The 12,860-nt window shown below is 43.1% G+C and overlaps 1 protein-coding gene across 1 annotated transcript in view; it reads left to right on the plus strand.

Annotated features, from left to right (window-relative positions):
• Nphp3 (nephrocystin 3) overlaps positions 1-12,357 on the plus strand; it is a 38,699-nt gene extending 26,342 nt beyond the window's left edge. Inside the window, exons 18-27 of the mRNA XM_042281531.2 lie at positions 577-671; positions 1,405-1,527; positions 2,729-2,915; positions 3,078-3,319; positions 4,406-4,481; positions 6,087-6,214; positions 7,018-7,258; positions 8,526-8,651; positions 9,181-9,296; positions 10,240-12,357. Of these exons, the coding sequence (XP_042137465.2) occupies positions 577-671; positions 1,405-1,527; positions 2,729-2,915; positions 3,078-3,319; positions 4,406-4,481; positions 6,087-6,214; positions 7,018-7,258; positions 8,526-8,651; positions 9,181-9,296; positions 10,240-10,420 (1,515 nt within the window). The 3' untranslated portion in view covers positions 10,421-12,357. The remainder of the gene's footprint in view (positions 1-576; positions 672-1,404; positions 1,528-2,728; positions 2,916-3,077; positions 3,320-4,405; positions 4,482-6,086; positions 6,215-7,017; positions 7,259-8,525; positions 8,652-9,180; positions 9,297-10,239) is intronic.
• The last annotated feature ends 503 nt before the right edge of the window (positions 12,358-12,860 follow it).

Here is a 12,860-nt window from a genome sequence, read left to right on the forward strand (position 1 = left end):
CTACTCCAACAAGGCCACACCTACTCCAACAAGGCCACACCTACTCCAACAAGGCCACACCCCCAATAATGCCACTCCCTACGAGTCTATGGGGGGCCATTTTCATTCAGACCACCATAGTCCCATATGACTTGGATATAATTTACTATTAGAGTTACCTTTTCAATCCACTTTAAAAAATTTTTTTAACTTTATATTTTTCACACCATATTTCTTTGTGTAGACCAGGCTGGCCTAGAACTCACTATGCAGTCTGGAGACCTCAGACTTATTGTATAGCCCAGCCTAGGCTAAACAAATGCTCTTCCTGCTTTTGCATTTGTATGATGGATGCAGTACCACATCTAATTTTCCGGGATTTAAAACACACATACACACACACACACACACACACACACACACACACACTAATTTTTTTAATTAAATTATGCTTTGAATTCTTAATTTTTATACTGTAGGGCTATTTCTACAATATGACTATAAAAATGAAAGAATTATAAATTGCTTTTTGCAAATCCACTGTCAGATGTATAAATGACTTAAAACAGACCGGCATTCTTTTCTTTCTCTCTCCAGGCCTGGGAAACAGTGAGACTGGAGTACATGGAAGACCCCACCCTCGTTTCTTCGTATAGGCAAAAGCTAATCAACTATTTTACCTCACAGCTCAGGTATCAGAATGCTCCCTGTTCTTCCGAAACACCTGCCTTTGTATCTTGTTTCTGTCTCTTAGCTTATAAGTTCAAGTGTAAAATTCAGCTAGGTCAGGTGGCACAGACCTTAATACCAGTTACTAGGGAAACTGAGGCAGGAGGATTGCAAGTTTAAAGTCTGTCTGGACTACTGAGTGAGTTCAAGACTAGCCTAAAAATTCAGTGAGACCTTCCCTATCTCAAAATTAGAGAGAAAAAAAATTAAAGGCTGGGAAGGCAGCTCAGGGTCTACCTAATATCAAAAATAAAAATACCATTTTTTAGAAATCATGTTATGATAAAGATAAGACCTTGGATGACATTGATATAAGATCAATCTATTGTCTTTATTTTTATTCTGTTTAAATAATTAAAAATATGTGTCACACGTATGCATGCTCTCTCATACTCGCGCACATACACACACACGTACATGTACCTCTGCGTATGTATATTCATGTTCTTTGAAGGTTTTTTTTTTTTTTGCCTTCATTTAATGTTTTATCTTCTTCCTGGGGAAGAGTCTGGTCCAGAATATCAGGGATTTATCTTGAAGTGGGAATGGTAACAGTTTCTGGTATTGGCCTAGCTTTCTTGGCTTTGGATTATACTAGAGTCAGAAGTAGTAGTTAACCATGTTCTCTCCAGGGGTCTCCTGAAGCCTCTGTTGCTGAAGGTCTCACCTGTGGGGTCTCCTCTCTCCCTCCCGCAGTCAGGACCGAGTGACCTGGAGAAGTGCAGACGAGCTCCCGTGGCTTTTCCAGCAGCAGGGAAGCAAACAGAAGCTGCATGACTGCCTCCTCAATCTCTTCGTGTCTCAAAACCTCTACAAAAGGTCCGCAGCTCCTCTGGATCCTCTCCGCAGAGGGACGGATGCAAACAATGCACTGTTCTGCTTCGCAACTCTGACAAAATGGAATTGTTTTTAAGTTTCGAGTCAGAGTCGTTTCAGTAGCACCTGAAATACAGTGGGGTTGGGGTCGGGGATTCCACGACAGTGTATCAATTGTCACGGGATCTTGTTTGTCTAGGGAAAGTATGTTCTGCTTTACAACAATCAGCTGCAATGATCCCAGGGCAATTTTATGTTTATTCTTGCATTTAAGGAGATTTTAAGCCATGCAGAGAAATCAGCCCTAAAGTGAGCTTCTCGGGGCCCCCAGGTCCTTCACAAGTGTAACTTCAAACCCGATTCTGGGCTGCCAGTGAAATCTGAGCTGTGTTGATGTAAATACTGCTCTGGCTCTTCAGCATATTCTGGGTGCCTCTTTTGATATGTCTGAATCTGCTCATGGTGTAACTGCCCTTTTATTAGCACTACTTCTGACCTACTAAGCTTCAGGAAGGATGTTTGGTTTGTTTTCTACCTCACTTAGAAATTTAGAAATAGATGTATAATTTGATTTGCTTCTGAGCAGATGCTCACAAATTTTATTATTGGACCTGTTGAGCTCGGTGCCAGCTATTTGTGATATTTCCTGTGAAGTCAGATTTGCTGTGGCTTAGCATCTCTCTCATCCTCTTCAGTATTACCTGCAGATGAACACGGTTACCGCCCGCCCCCCACACGCATGTGCACACACACGCATGCATGCATGCAGAGGCAGTCACAAAGTGGATATGCTACGGGAGCCGACCTTTTTCGCTAGATTCTGCTATTCTAACTGCCACCATTTGAAATGATTTGGAGCTGAGCTGGGTTAACCTTAGCATGAAGTGTCTTGTCTACCAGGGACCCCAGTGAATCTGCCCAGAGACTAACAAGATCTTAGTGACAGCTGGCCACATTGCAAAGACCTTCCATGCTGGGCACTCACACAGCAGGATGCTGACATCCCTTTCTGTACAGACAGTGGTGAGGGGCGGGGGTCTGGGAGCAGTAGGACAGGTGACCCTGCAAGACTGGCCTCACTGTCACTCTGCTGATGGCCTCTGCATATATTTCAGTAGCTCCGTAGGAAGGAATTCAGGCATTTTCATTTGCAGTGGATTTCAAAGTGTGGTTTCCACCAAGTTAACACTGTCTGTTGGAACAGAGGACACTTCGCCGAGTTGCTGAGTTACTGGCAGTTTCTTGGCAAAGACAAAGGTGCCATGGCCACCGAGTACTTCGAGTCGCTGAAGCAGTATGGGAACTGTGAAGGCGAGGAGAACATGCTCTGCCTAGCTGACCTGTATGAAACTCTCGGCCGCTTTCTGAAGGACCTCGGCCTTCTCAGTCAGGTAACTCCAATGGATTCAAAGGCAGGGTGGCTCTCCATGTTTATGTGTTTACATGTCTCTCCTTCCCAGGAGGGGAGCTGTTTTCTCTGTGGGGCTGAGATCTGTGGTGTTCAGTCAGCAGTTTAATCACCACGTTGGTCAGCCTCTCACCTTTGTTCCCAGGCCGTGGTGCCTTTACAGAGGTCCCTAGAAATTCGGGAGACAGCCTTAGATCCAGACCACCCCAGAGTTGCCCAGTCCCTGCACCAACTGGCCAGTGTGTACGTGCAGTGGAAGAAGTTTGGGGATGCAGAGCAGCTGTATAAACAGGCCTTGGAGATCTCGGAAAACGCTTATGGTGCGGACCATCCACATGCTGCTCGTGAACTCGAGGCACTGGCAACTTTGTACCATAAACAGAATAAGTAAGTCCTCCACGCTCACACTGTGACTTCGTGAAGGGAGTGAGTGTTTCTAATGTATGTGAGTGGTAGGCTTGCTTTGGGGCTCTTTCTTTTCCTTATCCTATGCATCGTGTTAGGTGGTATTTCCTGGTCTTCAGGGAGTGCACAAAGGAAATTAGAATTCCCAGGTCTTTGGTTTTCATCAAAGATGCATGAAGGGTGGAGGATGCGCTTGGACATAATGTCGTTTGAGGTCTGAGCTCTGGCTCTTCCACCGGCCATCATTACAATGCTGAGCACATCACTACTCCAGGGACTGCGAACCATTGCCTCGTGGCCAAGTCCAGTTTGGCAAGAAGGTTTTGTTGGCTCCCAGCCACAGTTTTTATTTGCATATTATCTGTGGTCACCTCTGTGCTTCTCTGGAAGGTTTTCTTAGTCTTGACAGAGGCCACATGTTCACAACTACACACCCTTAATGGGAAACATTGGCTGTAGTGTAATAGAAAGGCTTTCAAAGGAAGGGTTCATCTCAGCAGTAGAGAACACTTGCTGAGCTTATGTGTGGCCCTCAGTGTGATCCCTGATGCCTTTTGAGTAAGGCGACACACTTTTTAAAGGCTTTTCTACCTGCTGGGCATCCACTGAGTGGCCTCTCTTCCTCTCTCAGAAATGCTTTCTCTTCCTCCACCATTAGAGAAACTTCCTCGAAAATTTTCTTTTTAACTTCTGTAAGTATTGTTTTATACTGACTTTGCCTGGATTTTTGCATTTATAGCTTACCAAACTTAGCCCGTCCAGGTAAAAGGTGCTTACTGCAAACTAAACTTTGGATTTTCATTGAGTTAGACTGCTTGAGGTTTAGACTGCATTAAGTCAGGTTAAAACAATGAAACACAAGCTTCGTAGAGGACTGTGTGGGCCTCCTTAGAGATTTTGACTGCCTGAGCCGCCCTAGACTCCTGCTGTATTTAACAGTTGGAACCACTCTGCCCTGTGTCAGGAGTGTTTGCATCTCCCCAAATCGTGACTCATGGAATATGCTCTTTCCCCTGACTCACCATTTTCCCTCCCCCCTCCCCCGCCCTTCTCTCATTTTGTTTAAAGATATGAACAAGCTGAACATTTTAGGAAAAAATCCGTTGTAATCCGTCAGCAAGCCACAAGGAGGAAAGGCAGCCTGGTAATGAAACTCCCTGTTGTCCTTTGAACTTGAGGGGAAGACAAATATCATGAGTGCATACACCTCGCATTGGAGAGTGTCAGATTTTAAGTGACTTCTAGAAAAGCACTGACTGGCATTTTGCTTTTATTTTTAATCATGGTTTGAGAGTGGTATTGTTGAACAGCCCGACCCAGAGGGCTTTTAAGTTCCAACACTCAGCGGAAGGTAGACTCAGGGAGGTGCTACTTCAGGTTACTTTGATTCTTTTCTGTAAAGAGTTAGGGAAGGGAGCTGGAGAGATGGCTCAGAGGTTAAGAGCACTGCTTGCTCTTCCAAAGGTCCTGAGTTCAATTCCCAGCAACCACATGGTGGCTCACAATCATCTGTAATGAGATCTGGCGCCCTCTTCTGGCCTGCAGGTATACATGCAGGCAGGACACTGGATACATAATAAATAAAAACATCTTTAAAAAAAAACAACTCATTATTTTCAGGGCGGTGGTGGCGCACGCCTTTAATCCCAGCACTCAGGAGGCAGAGGCAGGCGGATCTTTGTGAGTTCCAGGCCAGCCTGGTCTATAGAGCGAGATCCAGAAAAGGTGCAAAGCTACACAGAGAAACCCTGTCTCAAAAAACCAAAAAAAAAAAAAAAAAGAGTTAGGGAAGGAAATGCAGTTTAGTTAACATCTGTGAGATTCAGATGGGAACAAATTGTTTCCCTTCAGCAAACAGAAGGTTTTAAATGTTTCTTCTAAGTTTCTGATAAAAACCCAAATTAGCATGATTAGCTTAAAAGTCCCCGTCCATGGGACTGAGGAGATGGTCAGTGAGTGGTGTGCTTGCTGCATAAACATGAGGGCCTGAGCTTGGTCCCCAGCCCCCACACTGGTCAAAAACAAGACTGGCATGCTGGCACACTTGTAACCCCAGCACTGGAGAGGCAGACCCAGGAGGATCACTGGCATTTTCCTAGCCTAGCTGGTGATCCCCAGGTGCCAGTGAATGACACCATTTCTAAAAATAAGGTGGGCAGGAACTGAGGATCAACACCTGTCGTTGACACCTGGCTTTCACCTGCACGTGTGTGCACACATGCACAATTATAAAAAACTGAAAAGGACCTCCTGCTTACATGTGCATCCATGGAGTTGGTAAAGATCAGTAAACTGTTTCTAGTCTTTTTTGAAGGGCTTTGACATATGCCATACTAAAATACCTCATAATCATTCACAGACATAGTGTTTAATGAATTTGTAAGCATGATTCCATGTAGAAATAAATACACTTGCTCGTCATAAATATTATAGTCAATGTGCTTCTTCTTCTTCTTTTTTTTTTTTTTTTTTTTTTTGGTTTTTCGAGACAGGGTTTCTCTGTGTAGCTTTGTGCCTTTCCTGGAACTCGCTTGGTAGCCCAGGCTGGCCTCGAACTCACAAAGATCCGCCTGGCTCTGCCTCCCGAGTGCTGGGATTAAAGGCATGCGCCACCACCGCCCGGCTAGTCAATGTGCTTCTTAAAATAACTGACATCTCTACTAAAGAGAAAGGCTTTTGATAGGACACCAGTCGATGCTTCCAGAATCGAGGTTGGTACTCAGCGGTTGTGTTTTTTGTGTTCCTGCAGTATGGGTTTGCCCTGCTACGCAGACGGGCTCTGCAGTTAGAAGAACTCACCTTAGGCAAGGACAAGCCTGAGAATGCCCGCACCCTCAATGAACTCGGTGTCCTCTACTACCTTCAAAACAACCTGGAGTGAGTACCGTGGCGTTCATACCAAGATTAAGTATCCACCATGTCTCTGTGGTATGACCTTGTTTTATCTGTCTATCGAGTCCAAGGTTAGGGGGAAAAAGACTGAAAAAAGAACTCTGCCCGTTTCCTGTTTGATGTTATGTCCTGTTTCCTTTTCCTTCCCACGTAGCTTCCGAACCTAAGGGTTACTTGCAGCTTTCCTAATGTGGATTTTGTGTTTATGAAAAGTGAGTGTGTGTGGACATCGTACATGAGAACTCAGAGACAACTTCAGACCAAGGAGGGGCTGGTAGAAACGGTGGCCAGCTGCTGCTCCACCCTCTAGTTTGCTTGGACAGGAAAGCCTTCACACGCCTCCACCTCCACTGTCTGAAAAGCAAGTGTGTTTGGTTTCCTTAGATGTCAGAAACAGTTCGTAAATTTGAAACCAGAAAAATGCAACCCATTTTTTTTTTCATCCACTTCACTTAAGTTCCATTTACTCAGTTTTTCGGTAGTAACTCCTAAGAAACAAGGAACAGATGCCAACATCTTTCATTTGGCACAGATCTGGGCACTGTAAAGGTCGTAGGAGGCTCTTTCCAAAAATATCTGCGGAGTTTTCTTTTAGGAGAAATGGAGTAGGGAACTGAGGCCTCGTGGGCAGAAGCAAAGGGTGGAGGAAGGTGGGGGTGGGTTTGGCCTGAATCCTTCACTTTGGTGTGTCTAGGAATAAAAATGTTTTATTCTCCACATCACCAGGGCTTAGGACTCTGGTCTCTAGAGAACACATTGTTTAAGGCATTTTGGGGTTTTGTTCCTAGAACAGCAGAGCAGTTTCTGAAGCGTTCCTTGGAAATGAGGGAGCGGGTGCTGGGGCCAGATCACCCAGACTGTGCCCAGTCCCTGAATAACTTGGCAGCTCTTTGCAATGAAAAGAAGCAGTATGATAAAGCAGAAGAGCTCTATGAGCGAGCCCTGGACATCCGGAGACGAGCCTTGGCGCCTGACCACCCTTCCCTGGCCTACACAGTGAAGCATCTCGCAATCCTGTATAAGAAAACAGTAAGTCCGCCCCACCACGCCTGCGTGCTTTATAGTCTACCAGAGAAGCCATGGCTGCTGCCAGCTAGTTAGGTTATCATCTGAGGGAAGGTTATTTCAGGTGAGCTTTTTAAACAACATCATTTAATTTCTAACAAATGAGAACATGAAGATATATATATTGTTTCAGATTTAATTAAATTAAGATACTGATTTAGTTTTCTGAAAATATATTGCAGTTGCAAATCCAACAACATTGTGAATGAGTTCCTTTCAAATACAAGCCGTTTTATCAACAATTATGAATGAGATCTTTTTTATGTTACATATTTTCAAATCCCCTTACTATGCTTGATATTAACCAAAACACACCAAATCACTCAATGGTAGGGCTGCAGACAGTGTCTTATTTTTTTACAAAATTGTTGTTTTATTTCACACTTTATCTACAATTAAGTATCAGCTCTTTGCCATGGGAGTCAAGTTTGGACTTTTGTGGCAAAGCAGGCCACAGTCTGCTTTGAGCAGTCCAGCAGCGCGGCTGCCCTGGGGAGTTGTGTGGCTCCCTTGCTGGTGGTCCCGGCCCGGAAGGAAGCTCGTGGAGTAGGAAGGGGATGCGCTGTTCTTTCAGGCCAGCTCCTGGGTTAAATCACCAGGAAGCTCCAGAGGGGACTTGGCAGTTGGTGGGAAGTGGTTTTATTTTGATGCCTCCATGAGTTAAGTACAGCTGCAGATCTACACCAGGGGGCTTTTCTTTCACCGGTAACACTGGAGAGTAAATAAAGCACTTTCCAAATTATCAGACAATGGTTGTGTTCCCAACAACTTCATTTAGATAGTCTATTGGATTTTCCGTTACTTGAAAATAGGCATGACCGCTGGGCAGTGGTGGCGCACCCCTTTAATCCCAGTTCTCGGGAGGCAGAGGTAGGTGGATCTCTGTGAGTTCGAGGCCAGCCTGGGCTACATAGTGAGTTCCAGGAAAGGCACAAAGCTACACAGAGAAACCCTGTCTCAAAAAGCCAAAAAAGGAAGGAAGGAAGGAAGGAAGAAAGGAAGGAAGGAAGGAAGGAAGGAAGGAAGGAAGGAAGGAAGGAAGGAAGGAAGGAAGGAAGGAAGGGAGGAAGGGAGGGAGGAAGGGAGGGAGGAAGGAAAGAAAATAGACATGACTAGCTGTAGAAAATGCTTCTGCAACTTTATTAAATACGTTTTAATTTCTGGGGAAAACTCTGACCAGACAGTCTCTATGGCCTTCACATTTTTATTAGATTCCACTTTTGCTCTTTAGGGAAGAGTTGACAAAGCTGTACCTTTGTATGAATTGGCTGTTGAAATTCGGCAGAAATCCTTTGGCCCAAAGCACCCCAGTGTAGCTACTGCCTTAGTGAACTTGGCAGTCCTTCATAGCCAAATGGTAAGCATCTACACTCAACTGTTTACAAATGAATGATCTGAAGGTAAAAAATATGGATAAATCTGGATTAATGGTGCAATAAAGAAAATATAAGGCTATTTATCAGTTAATGCTTCCTTTTGAAGTACCTCAAACACAGCTGACATTAGATTTTTTAAGAGTTAGAGCACCAGCTGACTGCTGAGTTCAGGTTTGCTTTTCTTCTGGAGACCCCTGTCACCCCCAGGACAGTCTCGGGGCATATGCCTAAGTACCCACCAGGCCGTGAGCAGGACTGGGCTTATATTATGGATTTGGGTCAGATTAGTGTGAGGACAAGTCTAAAAGTTACAGGAGTTTCTACTTCCTCTTGTACTGCTTCTCCAGTTATAATTGTTCATAAAATAATGTTTCCTTGTATTTCTTAGGAGGATATTAAGATTTTTTAAAGAGCTGACCAAAGTAGGTCAGCTCAGGATAAAGTAGAATACATTAATAGGAATTTCATAAACAGTGTATTTAAGTGAGCACTATTACTTTTTTTAATAAGAAAAAGCACAGTGAAGCCCTGCCACTTTATGAAAGAGCATTAAAGATTTATGAAGATAGCTTGGGGCGGATGCATCCTCGAGTTGGAGAAACATTAAAAAATTTAGCTGTGCTCAGGTAAGAACTTTTCCTGTCTTCTCATCTACCCCAGTTCTATAATAAGTTTTGACCCTTCACAGAACAGCATGAAATATTTATTACTGAAAATAGTCTTTCTTGGAGGGGGAGTAGTTGCTTTGGTCTCATGTAACTTTAGATACTCAAGTGCTACTCAGAAGCAGGGTGAGGACAGCTTACTTTTTGGAGGTGTGTACTGTGCCAAAGTGAAGATGGCTTAAACTGCTAACTGCCTCTGGGGTGATAGGGCCACTTATTGACCTCAGAGCTGATGAGTTAAGTGTGTGATGAGTTTCGCTCACTCCTGTGTGTTCATCTTGGAATACAGATGATAACAACACTTGTTAGCATTTTTTACTGAGCCCATTACAACATGGTCTCAGTGGTGCACATGCAAGAGACATACTATTCCAGAGTGTAGATAGATGAGTTTGGGAACCCTGGGTAACTGGTCTACCTGAGGAGAAAGAAAGTGCAATGGGAATAGGAAATTATTTGCAACTTGTTTTTCTGTATCTTGGATTGCTATGGAATAGTCCTTCTGTACACTGTGATTGGTTTAATAAACAAGCTGACTGGCCAATAGCTGCACAGGATAAATCAGACAGGAAAGCCAAACTGAGAATGATGGGATGAGGAGGGGCAGAGTCAGAGGAGTTACAAGGAGACACAGGAAGAAGCAAGATGGACATGCTATGTTGAAAAAAGGTACCAACCCATGTGACAGAGCACAGATAAGAAATATGGGTTAATTTAAATGTAAGAGTTAGCTAGTAACAAGCCTGAGCTATCAGCCCAGCATTTACCATTAATAAAAGCCTCTATGTGGTAATTTGTAAGGAGCTGCCAGGATGAGAAAACTCAGCCTTCATTGGATAGGTATTTAAAAGGGAAAGCTGCTTCTTGATAATAACAGTGTATCTCATGTCTTTTCCTCTTAAAGCTATGAAGAAGGGAATTTTGAAAAGGCTGCTGAACTGTACAAAAGGGCAATGGAAATAAAAGAAGCTGAGACATCTCTTTTGGGTGGAAAAGCTCCTTCAAGGCAGTCATCAAGTGGAGACACGTTTATCTTTAAAACAACTCATTCTCCTAATATTTTCCTTCCCCAAGGACAAAGGTAACAGTGCCAATTTTTTACAAGAATACCTCAGGATAAAACAAACATCTGGAACATCTGAATTCAAAACCATGTTTTTAAAGAAAATCATTTTCCTACTTAGTGTTATTTAACTGGTATTTGCATGAAGTTGTATTGGATTACACTTAATTGTTGTGTCCAGTTTAAATTGATTAAATAACCCATTTCCTATGGGATGAGATCCAGGGTGTAGACGTCAGCGCTCTAATAACATGAGGAGTGGGTTGGTCTCTGCAACAAGAGCTGGCAGGAGCCCATGGCTTAAGAATTCCATGATTCTTTTGCTCCCTTGAGAGCAGCCTTAGACCTGCCATTCACTGGTCTTGTTTTCAACAGGGGTTTGACCCAGTTCTCTACCTCAAAGAAATGTTTACGAATGGTCTGAACAGTCTTCAGTGAAACAAACCAGATAGGAATTCTTGTTTTCCTTTTCCTGGGTTTGTGTGTGAGGACATGCACACACATGGGTATGCACATGTGGAGGTCAGGGGTCAGCCTTGGGTATCATTCCTCAGTTGCTGTCCACCTTGATTTTTCTTTTGAGACAGGGTCTCAGTGACCTGGTGCTCATTTAGCTAGACTGACTGGTCTTCCAGCATCCTGGTACCCTATCCACCTGACTCCACCTCCTGAAATAGGATTACAAGCCTCCAATCCTATGCCCAGCTTTCTAAAGGGGGTTCTGGAGATTGAACTTGGGTCCTTATGCTTACATGGCAAATGCTTTACCAACTGAGCTATCTCCCAGCCTCTTACTGTGTATGTGAGAGCTCAGGCTGACCATGAACTCATCATCATTCCTCCTTGGCCTCCTGGGTGCTGGGATCACAGGTGTGTGCCACCACACCTGGCTTTGCTTTCAAGTCTTCCTTTTCCCTAAGCTGATTTAGTCAGCCCACCTTTTGTGCTGTCTCCAGGGAAGTTTATTACTGTGCTGTGCTGCAGTGTCGGATGGCAGCCACAGGTGCCAGGCTCTGTACCATTCTGATCTTATTGTGGCACAGGCCTGGCCCCTAGCTACTCACAAGCTGAGGCAGGAGGTTCTCAAGGTCAGGGCGAGCCCGGCAACTTAGTGAGACCTTGTCACAAAATTAAAAAGTAGGGCTGAGGACACAGTGGTAGTATGCATCATACCCTGGGTTTAGTCCTCAGCACACAAAAAAGCCATGACAATCCCATTTCTCTCCTAAATGGTCTAAATTAATCTTTACCTCAATTAGTTGTCATTTTTATACTGAGAATTAAATATTTTTATAGATTTTATAATATTACCACATTAGTTTTTATTTGTATATTTATAGTAAAATTTTCATCAATTTTAAATCTCGTACGATCTCAATATGTATTATTATAAAGATGATATAGAAATTGTATTCCATTGTCTTAAAATAAAAGTGCAATGGCCAAGTTGCCAAGTTCTCTTTTTTGCACTCTGTACTGGGGGCTACACTTTGCATAATTATTTTAAAATAAACATTGACCGTGTTTTAGCAGACTTGACTATTGGCCAGGTTTACTCAGTAGTTTGATGAAGCTGAAGAACTCTGGTGACCGCAGGCTGTGCCCAGTGTCGTGCAAATTCCCCAGGGGATGCAGTAGCCAGCGCCATCGCCTACAGAACTTAGTCTGTGAGGCCTCACCTGAGCCACTCAGAAGCAGCCTAAGAGCTAGGTGGCCAGGGAACTCCTGAGCTTGTGAGCTTGAGAAGCGCTGCTACAATCTCGACACTGTGATTGACAGTGACTTCAATTAGACAGGAATGCACAGAAGAAGGGTTCCTCTTCCACCCTTTGGGGGAGGGTCAAGGTTCAGGAGGAAAAAAAGCTAAAATATGAGTGTAACCTATCTCTTGGGGTTTGCCCTGTAAAAGGTACAAATAACTGAATTCATGAATATATTAAATATTGATTTTACAACTCATTTATCAGAGCTCAAAATCTGATTACTTCATGATTTAATACACTGAAAGTATAGTATTAAGCTTAACACCTTAAAACAACTTTGTGATCAGTACTCTAAAAGAATCTTCAAAAAAGCATCATATTTATTCTTCTAAAATTTAGATTTGAGAACTTTACAAAAATATTTTTAAAACTTAAGGGTTAAGTGACTGAGGTGGTCACTCAATTATATATTTCAAATTAAGTATATAGTAAAATTATTTTATCTATTATTTTTATCTCATTATTTACTGTACTAACAATATGTTTGCCTTCACGAGAATGCCTAAGATAAAAGCAACTGTAACAAACATTTGTGTGTAGATCTGTAATTCAAACAGTCAAATTATGTTCATGTTAACATAGATGTGATTCTCAGATTATGTTCATGTTAACATAGTTATAAGATTTTCAAGTTACATTCATATTAACATAGATGTGATTCTTAGTTAATTATGTTCACATTAACATACCCTCCACAGC

This window comes from Peromyscus maniculatus, chromosome 7 (assembly GCF_049852395.1).
Source record: "Peromyscus maniculatus bairdii isolate BWxNUB_F1_BW_parent chromosome 7, HU_Pman_BW_mat_3.1, whole genome shotgun sequence".
Taxonomy (NCBI): Eukaryota; Metazoa; Chordata; class Mammalia; order Rodentia; family Cricetidae; genus Peromyscus; species Peromyscus maniculatus.